Here is an 18,116-nt window from a genome sequence, read left to right as displayed (position 1 = left end):
GTTGAATCAAAGAACACTTTCATTTGTTGCTCCTATAATGAGAGCAATCTAGAAATAATATCTACCAAGTTACATGCTATAAAGACAATCTTTGAAGAAGGATTCTTAAAAGCCACTAGATCAAAAACCATAATAATAAGTTGAAAAATCAGGAGCAATTGACTCAAAACATCTTTTGCGAGAAAGTTGTAAAATGGACAAGAAAATTAAGGCAACCAGCACTAAAAAAATTATAAGATTGACACAAATTATTTTTGAACAAGTGAACAAATATTCTACCTATTAAACATATCACAACATATTGATGAAGAAAGCCGTTTTATATATTTGTGTGAATAAAATCTCATAAAAATCGGCAATATATATATATATATATATATATATATATATATAATCTCTTACCTTCCTTGGATTTTGTTGCCATTTAAAAAGATTTCTTATAATCATGGCTCAAATGCTACAAACAACAATACCACCTCCTTATTTGTTTGCAAAGAACTAGCTTCAACTCTTACAACAACAATTTCAACCATTTTGATTGTATTCTTTATTAGATCAACCTAAACAAATAAGGTGACAAAAGCAAATTTAAAACCCATCTTCAAAACCTTCTTAAATATGCAAAGAACTCAATTTTGGATCGCAATGATCTATATAATACTGCAGCAAGCCACATCATTATGAATTTGAAGGATTCTAATAGTAAAGTTGGTGATACTTTAAAACAAAGGGTTTAGACACCTATTTCATATTTGATTTTATTGAGAGATGCATCTATAATTAAAGATCTTTTTCTTTCATATGATTGAGTCACCATTACAAGTAACAATTTTTATAAAGCAAGGTGGCCAAAGGAGTTAAGTTTGGATGGAATACTCCAAATCAGCAAAGATAACAAGTTCATATTTTTATTAGCTTTTTTTCTTTGCTCGCTTTCTTGACAAAATGAAAACTAAAAATAGCAACAATAAAGTTAGCAAAGATAGTAGCCAGACTTATAGAAGTAGTCTTTGATAATCACATCATGATTAGATATGGTTTGGGCTTTTACAACTGATACATCCATTAAAGTCACAAACTCCACCTCTTGAGTTACAACCATATTTTTACAAGAAGCTAATAACTAGCAAAACAAACACTTTGATAGAAGCATTATGATATTTCAAATGCAGAGACCATTATTTGACAAGTCTTGAACTTATGCCTAATAGGTCAACATTAATATAATATGTACAAAAGATAATAAAAAAATTAAAATTAAATATTTTTCTTTATAATTTAATTGTATAATTGTATAATTTTAATTTTAATTTATCATGATAAGACTCAATATTGTTGTTGCTGTTTTGATTTGTGTAAAAACATAGATGATTTTTTTTTCAATCATAATTTTTTTAAATAAATATTTTTTTCATAAAAACATCTATTTTTATAAAATTAAACTTTAATAAAATTAAAAAAACAGTTATATATTCTTTATTCAAATTACAAATGTATCCCAATCCATTGAATGTTATGTCATAGCAGTGTGATTTGCTAAATTAAAATATTGAAGGCATAAAATTCATAAATGAAAATAACTAATAAAATTATGTTATAGACCAATAGATAAACTATGTTTTAATCTACTCAAATACTATTAGATGTTAATATCTAATTTTTTGACATACAATATTAATTTTGATAAAAAAAAAAAAAAAAAAAAAAAAAACTTCTTAAGTTTAAGGACAATGTATGGAATTTGCAAGATTCAAAAGTGGTAAATAAATTATTACAAAAATTATTATTCAATTAAAAAATATGTAGTTTAAGTCAAGAGCTAAAAATAAAAAAATACTTATATAGTTAATTTGATTCTATGGTGTTGCTACAAATGTAAAAAAAGCAAAAATCAATTATAACGTAATCCTTAATTATGCCTTATGCATGTATCAAACATCCAAAAAAATTCTACATGTATTCAAACAAAGCATCTATGTACAAATTAGTATGAAGCCTAGGACACTTTGGTTGATGAAAAGCATTCACTTTGCAATAAAGTATTTTTTCTTGCAAACTATTTTTTAATTTTAAATACTTTAGTATTATATGGCCTCTCTTCCAAGAAAATTTATATTTAATTAATATAGATCCAATGGGATAATTTTATTTTAAAATATTTTGTATGGAATGATTTACAAATTAGAAATAAAAAAAAAAAAAAAGGTTGTCAATTAGAGAATTGTGATATTGTACTTGAGTTCTGGAATAATTTGCACATGGCCAAAAACATGTTAGCAGATAGGATACATATCAAAATTCAGTAGCAAACAAGAATTCTTCCTCAAATTTGCCACCTCAAACGAATGGCACCATACTGCATAAACAAAATAATACTTAATTAAGTACATTTAGGTTAATCTGGTGTTCTCAGTGCCTTCGAAGCTTCATCACCTTCCTTCCTTCATCGTCTTCATCGTCTTCTTCCTCATCCATATTTCCTTTCTTTCTTCCTCGGTGGATGGCTGGCTAGCGACAGAATGAATGGAATGACACTGTTGTTGATGTTGGTGGTGGTGTTGATGATGAGTTGAGTTGAGTTGGGGTGCAGTGGTAATGCCACGCTTACCCTGACAACCAACCCACCAACCAACGAACCTAATGTCTGCTATGCGGTGAATTGTGGTCCCCCCTTGTTTGCTTCTCGAATCCCCTTCCTGCCAGTTATAAAATTTTCAAAGCCGTATCAGGAGGACACTGATTGTGTCGTATTCTTACAGCTTTCCATTGCAGCTCTGTGTCTTCATCGGGAAACCTAGGGTTTCCGCACCTGTCGCTCATGCGACCGTTTCGGTGCAGTTGCGATGATTTTGGAGCTACAGCAGCTCAAGAGTAGCTCGTGATTGGTGATGCAGTAACCGCCTGGCTCTTTGAACCCAATTGCTCCTATGGTTCCATCGTTGTAGGGAGAGAATATGTTTGATTCTCTGGGGAAAGTGGAAAGCAGGAGGGACGGGGAGAGGATTGACCGAGCTTTTCGAGGAAATATTGTGGCGAAAGTTCCGGATGCGGTGCTTATCCACTTGTGAAATTCGTTTGAGGTGGCAGTAAACAAGATATGGATTATCGTCATGATATGCTTCGGTGGGGCTATCAGCTGACAGGTCTCACACATGCCATGATCGTTGCTTTTAAACCTTGTAAACTTGGTGTTCCGAATCACCGAATTGCTTTGTTTTTTCCACTTTGGGAAATCATGTCTAGTCATCGTCATTGTCTGCAGCATTTTCTGATTGAATTACGTGCAGCTTTAGATCGTATCAGTCCAATGTTGCTGACAAGAGAGACTCCGTGTAGCGTGTATCGTTTTGGGTGGCCTGCTGGAGTAACTACATTATAATTGAATTTAGTGTTCTTGGGGAATTGGAACGGAGCTGCGGGATTGCCTGCTATGGTGCTGAGTATTACTTTTGCGTAGAATCTACGTTTCGTCAACATGAAATTGATTCTGAATTTAACGTGTGGGGGCGTGTGGTGAAGCAAACGAAGAAGAAGAAGAAGAAAAAAAAAAAAAAAAAAAAAAAAAAGAAAAAAAAGAAAGGCGTCGGCAGGGGGTGTGATTGCGGACGCTTAGGGTTGTAGGTATTGGTCTTGCTCAGGACAGAGATCTATGGACTGCGAGGGATGCGAGGGGGTTTAGCATCGCGTAGACTTGATGGTGTTGTGATGTGATCTTCGAAGAGTAGAACTGTTGCGAGGCGGGGTACAATAATCATGTCAGATTGTGTAGTTGTAGCTTCTGGAGGTCGAGGTGAAGATAGGATGACCCATTAGTTTTCGTCAGAGGTTTCGTGAGTCGGCAATGTGAATAATTGCGCTTAGAACACTGAGGACTGGAGGTAGATTTAAGGAAATAAAGAAAGAAAAAACAGAGGAAGAAAAAACGAATCGACGCTGGTTTGGGTGCGTAGCTCTGGAGTTGGAATGGTTGTTTCTTATGCCATGGTTTGTTAGGGTAGGTAACAGAAGTTGGATTTTCGTATCGAGCAACGAGGTAGAGAGGTTGTGTATAATGGATTATAGGGACGATGACGCCGACGCTGCGTTGGAGCACTTCGCCATTGCACCTCTAACTCTTGCGCAGAAAGTTGTTGCCTTTCGCATCCTGTTTTTTCGATGGGTGAAAAAGGTTCGTATCGTGATCGCAACGAAGGCACTGCGGATATGGAAGGTGTGGAAGCGGCTCTTGTATTTGTGGTTCAGGGGTGTGGGATCGTGGTTAAACCCTCGAAACCCGAGTGTCCTTTTGTTAGCAGCTGTCGTAGCGACCATACTTTTGAAAAGAGCAAAGCTAGGATCACAAAGAGCAGAGCGTGCTTACAGACGGAAGTTCTGGTCCAATTTGATGAAGACCGCTTTGACATACGAGGAGTGGGCTCATGCTGCGCGGATGCTTGAGAAGGAGCAAACTCGGAGGAAGGATTCAGATTTGTACGATGAGGATTTGGTGCGGTCAAAGCTTAACGAGCTTCGATTGCGTCGTTTGGAAGGTGGTGTTGAGGATATTCTCTTCTGCATTCGGGCTGATTTAGTGCGCAATTTGGGGAATATGTGCAACCCTGAACTGCACAAGGGCCGGCTACAAACTCCCCGCCTTATTCAGGAGTATATCAACGAAGTGAGGTGTTTACTCGAATACATGTTCTTTCTCATCATGTAGTATTTATAATGATGAGAATTGATTTTTTCATGTTTGGATCGTTTCCCTTAAACATAACAGTAAACTGCAGTTCGATCGCAGATACCTCCAAAATATGGCTCTAATTTTTATTGATTCGTCATGACATGTGCCAGGTACCACCTTCGAGCCGTGTGTGGGAGTGACTCGGACAGCTTTACACTTGACGAAAAAATTGCTTTCATTCACGAAACCCGCCATGGTTTTGGTCGCACTGCACTTCTTCTTAGTGGTGGAGCAGCTCTCGGAGCGTTTCATCTTGGGGTTGTACGAACTCTCATCGAGCATCGTCTACTTCCCCGAGTGATTGCAGGAGCTAGTGTAGGATCTATCATATGCTCATTTGCTGCAACGCGCACATGGACAGAGCTCCAGAGTTTTTTCGATGACCCCATGCCTCCCATGCACTTTTTTGAAAACATGGGGAGCATCTTTGCTACTGCGCACAGGCTTCTGACCCGGGGTGCTGTGCATGAAATTGGTATGCTGCAAAGGAAAATGAGACAGCTCATTGGGGATTTAACTTTCCAGGAGGCTTACGATCTATCTGGTCGTGTGCTTGGAATATCTGTATGTTCACCTCGGAAACTTGAGCCCCCGAGATGTTTGAATTATTTAACTTCCCCTCATGTAGTCATTTGGAGCGCAGTCACTGCATCATGTGCATTTCCAGGGCTGTTTGAAGCGCAAGAGCTAATGGCTAAGGATCGAACTGGGCACCTCGTGCCCTATCATACACCACCTCAGGTTCATTTCTTAAAAACTCTTTATTAATAGTCAACTCAGTAGTCAGAAGGTTTCATCAGCATCGGTAGTTGTTGAGACTTTGTAACATGATACAAAGAAGAGATTTGAAAATGTCTTGCTTTTGTTTCTTGAAGTTGAGCTTGTGGTGCTGCCCTGGCTGTTCTAGGTTGGTCCGGGGGACAAGAACATGGAAAAGGATATTGGGAATCGACGATGGCGAGATGGCAGCCTTGAAAGTGATTTGCCGATGATGCAGTTGAAGGAACTGTTCAACGTAAACCATTTTATTGTCAGCCAGGCGAATCCACATATTACCCCTTTTCTGAGGTTCAAGGATTTTGTTCGTGCATATGGAGGAGATTTTGCTGGAAAAGTGAGCATGCAGATTTCTTGTACAACTTCAAATTGAAATGAATTGAGCATTCTTGACGCTGTCAGCTTCTAAGCATCTTGGAACCGTTAGTATGAGGAAACTCAAGAGTATCTAAGCGAATTTGTTTAAAATTAAATTAAATTGAATTAAATTAACCTACTTTTGTTTTTATTTTGTTTTTCCTATATATTTTTCATTGTATTGGATGTTTATTAGTGGAGATGGATTTTTTCCGTGCGTGTGCAGTTGGCACACTTAGCGGAAATGGAGGTTAAGCACCGATGCAAGCAGGTGATGGAGATGGGATTTGAGGTCTTTGGGCTTGCCAAGTTGTTCGCACAAGATTGGGAAGGAGATGTCACGATTGTTATGCCAGCTACTTTTGCCCAGGTGAGCAGCTCGCTGCTTATATGAATCCATGCAATCATGGCCGGTCTGAACAGATTTTGCCTCTATCCTGTATGAAACATTTCATAAGCGTGTCTCTCCTTCGTCGATGATCTCTTTTTCAGCAATTACTAACACGAATAATTTCTTCCAGTTTGCCAAGATTATTACGAATCCAACACCCATAGATCTTCGCAAGGCAGTGATGCAAGGCCGACGCTGTACTTGGGCTAAGCTATCAGCCATTCAAGCCAACTGTGGCATAGAACTGATGCTAGACGAGTGTGTCTCGGAACTGAACCGTCGTCGTAAAGCCTTGCGGGAGATAGAGCGAAGCAATGCAATGCAGAATAGTCATGGTGGCATGCGAGGGTTATCTGGAACAAAGCGTATTCCTTCTTGGAACAACATGGCTCGAGAAAATTCTTGCGGCTCTCTAGATGATGAGAGCTTTCATGATGGAGCGCAACAAGGGGGGCCGTGGGGAGGTCCCACCCTGCGGACCCTTAGACCGGTACGTATCACGCATGACGGTAGTGATAGCGATGATAATCTGGACCTGTACCAGCAGTCGTGGACGAGAGCAGGTGGGCCTCTCATGCGGACGGCGTCAGCAGCCAAATTTGTGATGTACTATGATGGAGAAGCAGATTCTGCAATGGCTACCACACCTGCCACAACTCCCCAGGAGCCCAAAGGAGGTCACGAAAGTGGAGACGAATCGGACGCAAATAAGTTGATGCCGGTTAACAAATTGCACCGACCCGGCAGCGGGGAGTTTCGAAGCGGCAACCGGAAAAATAAGATCTGGGAGGCGGTAGGAAGTGGTAACATGCTTGGGACCGGAGCTGGAAACGAGTCTGCACGAATTGATGATAACGGTTCATCACCTGACGAGCCGGAATCCGGTAATCCACAGCAGCCAAAAATGCGCAAATCGGCTAGTGCATATCTAGAAAGGTTGACAATCTCTGATTGTAACCCGGTACATGGTGAAGAACTCAGACCCAGTTCGAGGTGCTTTAGCATCCCTGGTTGTATATGTCCTACACCGGCGTGGAACACGCCATGCGAATGCTCAGAACAATTAGACTTCCTTGCACACGAGAAGACATCCAAAGCGGCAAGCTTGCTGTGGCATGACAATCCAGAAATGAATGGAAACTTAGAAAATGCTGCAGAAATCAGCATGAGGGAAGCCCTGAGAGCCACTTCCCCCCAGAAACAATACGAAGGCTTGCAAGGTCGTGCATTAGATCGTGGAGCCTTTGGTTCTTTTGTTAGCAGCGATCGGAATCAGAGGTCAACAAATTGAAGTAAGGAAGGAAGGAAGGAAGGAAGCTGTGGCTTTTGCTCGACGCTGTGGATCAGAGTATCATGTGGCAGAAATCGTTCTACATGTGGAGCATTGCTTTCTGCCACTGGGTGTTCGGTCAATTGCCTTATTGTACTTCAAAGTCCCTCACTTTATGTCGTAAAACAATGTGATGGATCATGAAGTTCCGGCACACAACGAAGGTTCATTCTTCAACCTGTATGCCAGATATTTATGCGAAGCCAGCGGCAGATATCTTATCACCAAGTGATAAAGAGGTACATCAAGACGTTATGACACAATCATTCTACATGTGTAGCATTGCCTCAGATGCTCAGGTTTCAGCTCTCAGAGCTCATTGAATATTTTTATCATTTAGAGTTTGAAGCTCAGTTTGATCAGGCAGGTTTCCAGTTGTAGTGATGTAAGGATTTTAGCTGGCAGCCATATTCACTATAACTTTGTACATCATTTTTATTTTTATTTTTTTCCTCTCTTGTACACTTAAGCTTGACGTTGGTTTTTATGAGCATCATTAAACTATGTCAGTTAAGATATCGTACTACTTTTACTCCAGTCTAAGTTTGGGCATGTTCAATGCCAGCCATATGGATTGTGAATTGGACGAGTTCAATATCCTTCATTGTCTTGTTTTCCTTTACTGAAAGTGGGAAACTGCTCTTCTGCATCCATGCTTAAGGATTTAGGGTTTGGGAAAGGATGTTAATGATGGAATATCACCCCAGTTCAATCAAAGTTGGTTTTGACTTCAAGTACCAAAACTACTAAAGTTGCCCAAGCCAGATATTTCATAGTTTTATTAGAAAGGAGAACAAATTTGGATTTCCTCACTCTCATTTTCTATTATTTAATTATGTTAAATAAGTATTTTTGTAGATGCCTACACAACTATACCAATTAACATGGGTAAAATACACAAAAACATTGTAAAACTTTAAGCAGTACTTTAAAGTGGATATTGATCATGTAACCAAAAACTTCAATCCAATTTACAACAAGATATTAGACTTGTGGCATAATCCCAAAAGCGAGCGGGAATTATGAGGAAACTAAGAAATGCATTGAACAGTGATGTCAGTCCAACTCGTTGATTCCTTGATTCCTTCATTTTTAGACAAAGAAAATAACCTTTTCATTTTTAGAAATTAAAAATTAATATTAATATTAACAATAAAATTTATGGATAAGATTGCAATTCTGAATGTTATTAAGGTTCTAAGATTCAGCATGTATATATATATATATATATATAGAGGAATGTGTGTGTATATACACATGCACCTAAAAGCATCATATATAAAAGAAAAAGTATTGTATGGGTTTTTATTTAAAATGTCATTAATAATCTTGTAATTCATTTTGGATTGTTTTTTTATTTATGTATTTATTTTTTATTCCCATCATTTATTAAGTTGCCAAAATGATTACAAAGAAAGACAATGGTGTAAGTGAATTCTATGATTTTACAATGAATCACACCAAGAATGGACATAATGTGAAAGAGACTTGGTGTTCTAATTCCAATATTGTTAGGTCTGGTATCATGTCTCGTTTATACATACCTTGGCATGGACCTTCATAAACCTTGAGTGATGTTCAAAAATCATTCTATCCTCAACAACTATAGCAACATAGCACAGTATTATCTATATATATATATATATATATATAAATAATCGTCTGAGGGATTTTCTGTTTTGATGAATGTATGCGTGTATGTATGCATTTATATATATATATATATATATATATGCTTTTTTTTTTCTTTTGAATGCATTATTGAAAGAACTTATATTGTACACTCAATCTCACAATTCCTTTTCTATTGAACATAAATGAATGGAGTCATGTTTATTTTTTAAATTTTGTTTTACAGATATTTGTATGTTTTCCTAAAAAAACCATGTCAGAATTCCACTCCTTGAACCCATCAATTAAACATGAGTATTTTCAAGATAAGAAACACACTTGTTTTAATTTATTTTGAATGTGGTACTTTGTTTCTTTCATTTAGTGTTTATTATAGCTGGGCAGAACTTTAAAGCATGTAAACAAGAATTCAGTTCTAGGATTTAACATCCCATCCCTCATTTACAAGGATGATATGATAATTATTAAAAATAAGGAAATAAACCATATACAATTCTTTAATATTTTTTTATTTTATATCTTTATGTTTCTTACAATTTTGACATTGAAAGCAATTATGATATGTACAATTCAATATAACAAAGAAGTACAAACATTTATTTATTTATTTTGTATTTATTCATGCAATAATATTATTTTCAATCTTTTTGAAACTTGATTTTTACAATTATGAAACCCCAAAAATGAAAAAAAATTAAAAAGCAACATAGATATACCATTCTTTAAGAAACAGATCAACAATTAAAGTTTTATAAATAAATTTGTGCATAAAATCAATCTTTTTCTTCGGGCAGCAGCACCAGTTATTACATAAATACCTCCTATATGCCATACAATTTCACAAACTATAATATCATACCACAAGTTCTATCTTTCTAATTCATTTATATATATATATATATATATATATATATATATGTATGTATGTATGTATGTATGTATGTATGTATACATATATACATACATACATCTATGTATATAAGTTTGAAAGATATTTTAAAATCTTGTGTGTGGAGATTTGTTGACATATGTATATATATATATATATATATATATATATATATATTTGAAAAAAAAAATCATCTTAATAAATTTTAAAAAATAGAAAAGTATTCACATGTATTTATTATTTAAAAACTTCTATAGTTATAAGTCTTATCTTATTTTATAAAAGAATCTTACTATTTTTTATAGATTTATATAAAAAAAATATCACAAATGCCCTTGAATTTTCTAGAAATATCAAGCATACACCCCAATTCTTGTTAATATCAAATCTACTCTTTTTGTGATAATTGCAAAAATGCCCCTTGGAATGATAATCTATTTACTTCCAATTTTGTTCAGTTTGAACTAGGGCCAGGAGCACGTGTCGTGCAAATTTGGCATGGCACTTTTTACTCACTTCTTGGGCACCTCCCAAAATAGACACTGCCTCTCAATGTGGATGCTATAAATTGCTCAACTCTCTCTTGTAAATTTTATGTCTCTTCTTTCTTAGACATTGGCATAATTCAATGTTTCTGTAAGCTACTGTTTTTTGCAAGTTGTTGGCCTTGTAAGCTAGTTTGATTGAAAGTTAGGCATTGTTGTTTGCATAGTTCTTTCCACTTCAATTCTGCCTGTATGATCTTACAATTTTTTTGGTTTGATTTAATGAGTTCTTGTAATTGTTTATAGATTGTCGTGTAATAGCCAACTAATTTGGAATTTGGCATGCCTAATCAGTCTTTAACCAAAAAAAATGGAGTAGTGTAGTTTGATAATTCTAGATGTATCCTTTTATGGATTCTAATAAGCCATATTGCTTGCTTTTTTTGGATCTTGTGGGATTTTGTGTGCATGGTCTTTGTATGATTAGAATGTAGGACATTGTAAACAAGTTATAATTTGATTTTATCAAGTCTCCATCTCTTCCAAAAGTGTTGCTACATTGCAACATATTCTCATTCATGTTTTGTATTTCTTTTGTGAATTTCTTCTTTTTTTAATGCATTGATTTTTTTAATGGGAGTTTGAGTGTTGTGATGTGTCGTGGTTGTTATTCTAGTCATGTGAGTTTGATTGGATATATATATATATATATATGAAGTCTTCAAAGAAGTACTCACTATTGTCAAAGCTTTGATGATGTGCTTCTCATGGTAATTAGTAAAATTATAGGTTCTAACATTGGTTTTTGTCTTATCGATTTGAATAGTTTGGTCTCTTATTGTGCTTTCAGTTGCCATTTTCAGTGTCGTTATTGTATTCCATATGTTCTTGCTTGAAAATGCATCGGGCACCTAACTACAAGAGGTAAGTAGAAATGTAACAATAATCCTATCAAGTCTAATAGAATCTTAAATAAATTTTAAGTAATCTTTAATAACCTTAATCAAACTTTGATCAATCCAAAATAAATTTAAAAGAAGTTACAAAAGAAACACAAATAAGTCCTAAATTAATCTTAAAGAAAAATAACAAAGAAATATTAAAAAAATATTAAAATAAACCTTTAAATAATAATTTTTTTAAAGAAATACTAGAAATAAAATGTTTTAAAGAAACAAGAAAGAATCCTAAAAAAACATTTAAAATAGAAATCTTAAATAAATCCTAAATAAATCCAAATTAAATCTTAATTTAATTCTAATTAAAATCTTAATAAAATTTAATTAAATTTTAAATCAAATCTTAATTAAAATCCTAATGAATCTTAAAAAAATCTTGAGTCAAATTCTAATAAAATCCTAAATTATAAATCAATCCTAGTAAAATCCTAATGAAACCCTAAATCCTAGACTAATTCTAATGAATCCTAGTAAAATCCTAATCAAATTGTAGAAAAATCTTAATCAAATCATAATCAAATCCAAATAAAATCCTAAGTTGTAACCAAACCTTAGACAAGTCTTAAATCTTAATTAAGCCCTAATCAAATTCTAACCAAATCCTAGACCCTAAATCAATTCTAATCAATATTTAATCAATTTTTACATCATAAAAAAATCTTAGTAATTCTATAGCAAATTAAAATTTCATAACATTTATAATAAGCATAATAACAAACTGCCCAATTTTTACTTATACACATACTATGAAACTCAAAAACCTTCAAATTTATAAATGTATTTTTATTTTTTAAAATATAAATCCACTAAGTATATTACTAACTTAAAAAATCTTTAAAAATCTCAATATTAATTCAAATGATATGAAACTAGTACTCAAAAATCTTTCCTCAAGTATGCTCTCAAATTTCACTCTTTAATTTGCAAAAGAATCCTAGAATCATTGTATGTGCTTGGTTTTATGGCTTGGGATCTGATTTTGACTTTTTTTGGCAATTGGTCCTCTTTGAATATCAATTATTATCTTCTTGAAGTAATTTTTGCTAAAATCAATTCTTAATTCTTTCTTATATATGTCTAAATGATTTATTTTTTTAATCTATTTTATTTTTCTTTATTTATGGTTCTACAAAGTAAATAGAATCTATTTTTATAAAAGTAGTTCTAATACTAATAGATTTTACTACTTGCCTATCATTTGTCTATGTTTTTTTATTATATATTTTAAATTAGGCTCTTCTATAATAAAACAATTTTTTTTTCTTTCATCTAATGGCTACATTACTACACAACACTATGGAATAAACTAAATAAGATTGTTTACCATTATTTCTTATTAGTATCATTTGTCTCATATATATATATATATATATATATATTTTTTTTTTTTTATAGTTTTGGTAAATTTCCATATCAACAACGAAATTGTGGTGTCCATTAATGTGATGGCTTATGATGTAGCAATTAAATATACTAAGCACAAACTCAAGCTAATTTGCATTGTTGATTCTTATTGCTCCTTTTCAAACTTTCTTATTTGCCAAATATAAGGGAATTTGTGATCTCATCTTATCAAATCTTAATTTTTTTTTAATCCATTCATCCTCCCCTCCCTTCCACCTCTCTTATTTCTCTTTATTGGACCATAGTATTCCAAGGCAATCAAACTAGCAATCTTAGAGCATGTTGAGATAAACAAGCCATATCCACACTATAGTAATAGCCTTTGATTGATTTGGAATTTAATTGTTGTTGCATGTTATAGTAGAGCCATTTGATGAGATGATTGACATTATTGTTGAAGACAAAATTGCTTATGAAAAGTTATTCAACATATTTCTACTGTGATCATTTGAAAAAGACTATATTGATTTCAATCTATATTTTGTTTTGTTCCACATCTTCTACTATTTAGTATACTTTGCTTATGCAAAGTGTAAAAAGAAGCTTTGCACCATATCCGAAAAAAATAACATGCTTTTGAATATTGTGCATGGTCAATAAAATCTAGATTTTTGACAAGTTTGTCTTTTTAAGAACTTTTTTAGCAAAAATCATATTTTTAAATAACAACTTTTTTTTATTGTGAGTATTGTTTTTAGTACTATTCAAAAATGAAAAGAAGCTATTTCTTATAATATAATTAATAAGTATTATGAAACATCTATTATCAAGTCTAATCCAACAAGATATATTGTGAAGTGTTCCAACAACAATTGCAAATAGAAATTGCATGCATCACTATTTCAATTGGCAAATATAAGTGAATTCGTTATTTGGACATTTGTTTGTGAACAGACATACATTGGTACTAACTACTTGAGCAATCAACATGCTAATACAAGTTGAGTAGCAAGCAATGTAAAGAACAAGTTGGAAGACATATCTCAATATAGAAATGTAGATATCCAAAGGATATTTGATATAATGAAGGCATTACAATATCCTACTTGACGACATGGCATGGAAGAGAAAAGGTTGTTTCTAAGCTAATTGGCTCTTACGAACATAGCTACAGTAATGTAAAAGCATATTATCACCAAATTAAGACATGATTATTGATATCAATATTCTTTTGATTTTTTTGACATTAAGCTATGGAATTGCACAACTAATTCTAGTAGTGCCAAAATCGAATAGGTACTCATGGCGATTCTCCAAGCTCTTCACACAACTCTCTTCAATTCCAAGCAAGTCCCTTTCTTTAGTACATTGCCAAAAAATATGCAAGTGTAGCGGAGGAGGGAGTGTCCGGTTTGCATGGGGCCCAAACAATGCAAAAAATTGTTGTTTTAAGCCTTAGTTCAAACTAAAAAAAACTAGAATTAGATAGATTATTTCTGTGAGGGGCATTTTTGCAATTATCACAAAAGGTAGGGATAGATTTGATATTATCAAGAATTGAGGTGTATTCTTAGTATTTTAGAAAAATCCAAGGGCATGTGTGATATTTTTCCTTTCATATAAGCAATAATACACACACACACACACACACATATATATATATATATATAAATGCACACATCTATAATATCTCATAAATTTTTTATTCACATTTTATCATATTTTTTTGAGAGAATTTATATATATATATATATATATATATCCTTTATTATATCCAAACAAACAAGTCGTGTTAAGTGCGACTAAGGCATTGAAAACAGGAGAGGGGGCTCGAGGGCAGTGGAAATGCAACAGAAGCCCCTGAGACCGTGCACATAACGTGGACCGAGCCTGGAGCTCCTAAGACCGTGTACCGAACGTGGACCATGGCCAAGAGCACCTAAGACAGAGAGGGGATCTCACGAGAGTCACACACGAACTCATCTCCGTGGATCTGTTGAAGGCCTCACGGCGGAAAGAACGAAGGGTGAAGCTCTTGAGCATTAGGATACTTTTTGTTATTTTTATTGCTTGCGGCGAGACAGTGTTGTTGCTTGGACAGTCTTCGAGGGCAGGAAGAAGGAACTGCGCACGAGTGGAAGGGAAGCAATGGGGGGCGCAACACAGGAGCTAGACCTTGGGCCGGTGACAATGTCGGCCATGACTGCAGCGTGGACTTTCGTCTACGTGCTGTCGCGTGTGTTATTCCCGGCACGCTCCAAGGATTTTTGCAATCGCATCGTCTCACTCATCCATGTGTTTGTGTCCTGTTATTTCTGTTCCAAGTCGGTTGCCGATTGGTCTCGCCCATTGGACGGTGTCGGCGCAGCCTCCACATATCCCCAGGTCAGACTTCTAGGTTTGTCTGAGGTCCTCCTTCATATTGATGATCAGAATGCTCGTGTTTGATACAATGTGTTATTTTACTTTCGGTTTAGTTGCAAGTGACTTGACGCCTTTTCTGTGTGTGAGAGATCTTCTAGTTATTATCGAAGCTTCGGTTGAGGAAGCCTTAATGGTCTTGTCTACATTTAGTGCACAAATGCTAGCATTACTCATCTCATTGCTTAAGGGACTTTTCTTTTCTTTTCTTTTCTTTTTTTTAATCCCTTAATCGGATGCTTTTAGTAGTACAAGCGTGCAGCATTCCCAGGCTTCGTGTTTGCAATGTGTGGTCAGGCCTGAATACCCTCTGAAAATTGGGTGCCGTTACAGCATTCCATATTCCAGAATTCTGTCATAGGGGGTTTTGGATTCTCCACATTAGCGGAGTGTATTTGAAGTGATTTTTTTTTGATATTATGAGCTCCGCTTAATTGCTAATATCGTCTGTCGAATGTTGCAGATGCTGGCGTTAACAGTAAGTCTGGCCTACTTCACTTACGATACCCTTTGCTGCTTAGTGGAGCTCCCATTCAGTTTGGATGTGTTTATGCACCATGTTCTCACTATCCTAGGGCTTGGGTTTGGATACGAGCGTCAAATTGTAAGTCTTACTTCTAACTCTACGCAGCTATTGCTCAGATATGTTTTTCTCCTCGTTTGTATTTGAAGTTTCCTTGTCCGAAAGTTCGCTTGTATTCAATGTATTGTATGGACTTTTCATATGTTTCGTTTGATGTCCCATGCCTCGATAATCATGAACCGATTATTTTAATTCTTCTATTATTATTTTTCCTGTAGAGTGGGACAGAGCTGGTGGCATGCCTGATGCTCATGGAAGTATCAAACCCCTTCATGCATGCTCGAGAGCTTCTCAAAGAGCTGAACCTGAAAGATTCATCGATGAACCTTGCGAATGATGTATGTGTTTCTTTCCAATTAGCATCTTCAACACACGCAACGCCTCATTAATTTCCATTTGTTATCGCACAATTGTTCCACTTCATTTTTCTCTCTTCAATTTGTGTATGATTAAAAAGGAAGAACTACCGTAATATCCTCATACCTATCTACCAACTTGAGCTATGAGATTACTCTGGCTCAATTTTGCTCTCAATGATTCAATTTGTCTGTGAAGAATCGATCATCCACTTATTCGTGTGACATTCGGTTCTTGTGCAGGTTGTTTTTGCCCTGATTTTTACCGTTGCTAGAGTCTTCATTGGACCTATTGTCGTGTACAAGTGTCTATTATCATCTACCACCCCTTTCGCTGTCAAGGTTTTTCTCCCTTATTAGCATGCTCTTTATCCTTGATGTATTTTGAATTGCTGTTTTGATGAAAGTTCTTTACTGTCGGCCCTGTTTGCACTAGTGAACTTAAACAAAAAGTCTTCATCACCTCCGTCTGGTGCAGGTTGGAGCTGTTGGAATCCAAGTGGTTAGCTTACTATGGTTCTATAAGATTGCGCGGATGGTCGTTTACAAGCTAAGCAAGAAGCCTAAGACTCGGAAGGCTGCTTAATTTCATTTTGCAGCTGCTGTCTCATGCGTGCCCGATTCCACCTTTTATCATTATCAATTTTCATTTTGTAGATCACTTCTGGACGACGTGTCAAAGTAAGGATATCTTGGAAGCTGTTTGAATTTTACGTGGCCATGAATTCATGCCGGAGTTGTACATCATGTTCGAGTTTAGTGCTGCTTCCGCTCTGGAAAAAGACTTCACCATTATTTTTGTCAACCAAGCGCTTTTGTTGAGCTCTGAGAACATCGATCTTCAAATGCCGTCTGGTCCAGTGTATTTGGATCGTCGAGACCATAGCAACTCATGTTCACTGCCACACCATAGACCACTTTTGACGTAGTTCACGAGCTACATGGGTCCACATCGCGTCTGATTTTATTGGTATGCTCTCATATATTAGGAAAAAGTGGCGATGTTTTGTGGTGTATGAAATGCAGCATGACGAGAACATCCCTCCAGCACTTAGATTCATAAAAGCATACACTTCACAGGATTTGATGGGTATAAAACATTACATATGTCTGGGACTGCAGGTTCAATACGAGCCACACCAAACATGTCGCACATATCAATTAACTAGTAACTGCGCTACAACAATTGTATGCCTACGCGATACTGATTCTTTGAACGCCCTGAGCACATGCAGGGTTCAATATACATCAACAGCGAACATTATGAGATTCCTATGACCAGATTTGACTATCAACTTGCCACGATTCCATTAATTTACAACGCTGTTGACAAAACCACAAGAAGATATGCGGTGATCAAACCAGCTACAGTCCTACGGTCCAAGATCTTGCGATGCAGGTTGACTGAGTTGTCAGGGCCACACTTAATGATACAAGTGAAATTGCTAACACCATTCTATTCTCAACCAAATTAACGCACTTCACTTCCTCCGGAACTTTCACAAATTAAACCCGTCCCCTTCCCCTTTCACCTCTTGCCCTCCAACAATTTCCAATGGATTAATCCTCGTAGATTCAATCGCTCCTCGAGATCCTCCCGACGCACAACAAGATCATAACAAATTTCTCTTCGATAGCAGGTTTCAATTGCGAGGCTAGAACAGCGACTGATGCTGCCACGCCAGCATCAGCGACGCCCTGCGGATTCCTATCAAAGCTGCTCGCTCTGAATCACCATCGCCGAATTCGGCGAAAATATCAGCATAAAAAACCAGATTCACAGAATAAATTCAAACATCTTCACTCGATAGATATCGTCCATATCCGTCGCTTTCGCTTCACCTGCTGCTTCGAAATCCACCCCGCCAC

At 35.7% G+C, this 18,116-nt stretch overlaps 2 protein-coding genes across 2 annotated transcripts; both read left to right on the top strand.

Annotated features, from left to right (window-relative positions):
- Positions 1-2,747: 2,747 nt before the first annotated feature.
- On the top strand, positions 2,748-8,110 carry LOC112284792 (triacylglycerol lipase SDP1). The gene is made up of 6 exons (XM_024525029.3): positions 2,748-3,143; positions 3,520-4,662; positions 4,834-5,464; positions 5,631-5,837; positions 6,084-6,227; positions 6,379-8,110. Exons 2-6 carry the CDS (start codon positions 3,977-3,979, stop codon positions 7,537-7,539), a joined length of 2,829 nt encoding a protein of 942 aa, XP_024380797.1. The 5' UTR covers positions 2,748-3,143; positions 3,520-3,976; the 3' UTR covers positions 7,540-8,110.
- A 6,761-nt stretch (positions 8,111-14,871) lies between these two features.
- Positions 14,872-17,079, top strand: LOC112284409 (uncharacterized). Its single transcript, XM_024524179.3, has 5 exons — positions 14,872-15,272; positions 15,772-15,912; positions 16,110-16,229; positions 16,491-16,589; positions 16,726-17,079. Exons 1-5 carry the CDS (start codon positions 15,036-15,038, stop codon positions 16,831-16,833), a joined length of 705 nt encoding a protein of 234 aa, XP_024379947.1. The 5' UTR covers positions 14,872-15,035; the 3' UTR covers positions 16,834-17,079.
- Positions 17,080-18,116: the final 1,037 nt, after the last annotated feature.

The sequence above is a fragment of the Physcomitrium patens genome, chromosome 7 (genome assembly GCF_059467195.1).
Source record: "Physcomitrium patens ecotype Gransden chromosome 7, ASM5946719v1, whole genome shotgun sequence".
In the NCBI taxonomy this organism is placed as follows: Eukaryota; Viridiplantae; Streptophyta; class Bryopsida; order Funariales; family Funariaceae; genus Physcomitrium; species Physcomitrium patens.
The sequence above is the reverse complement of the archived record's forward strand: the minus strand, read 5'-3'. Positions and strand labels throughout refer to the sequence as shown.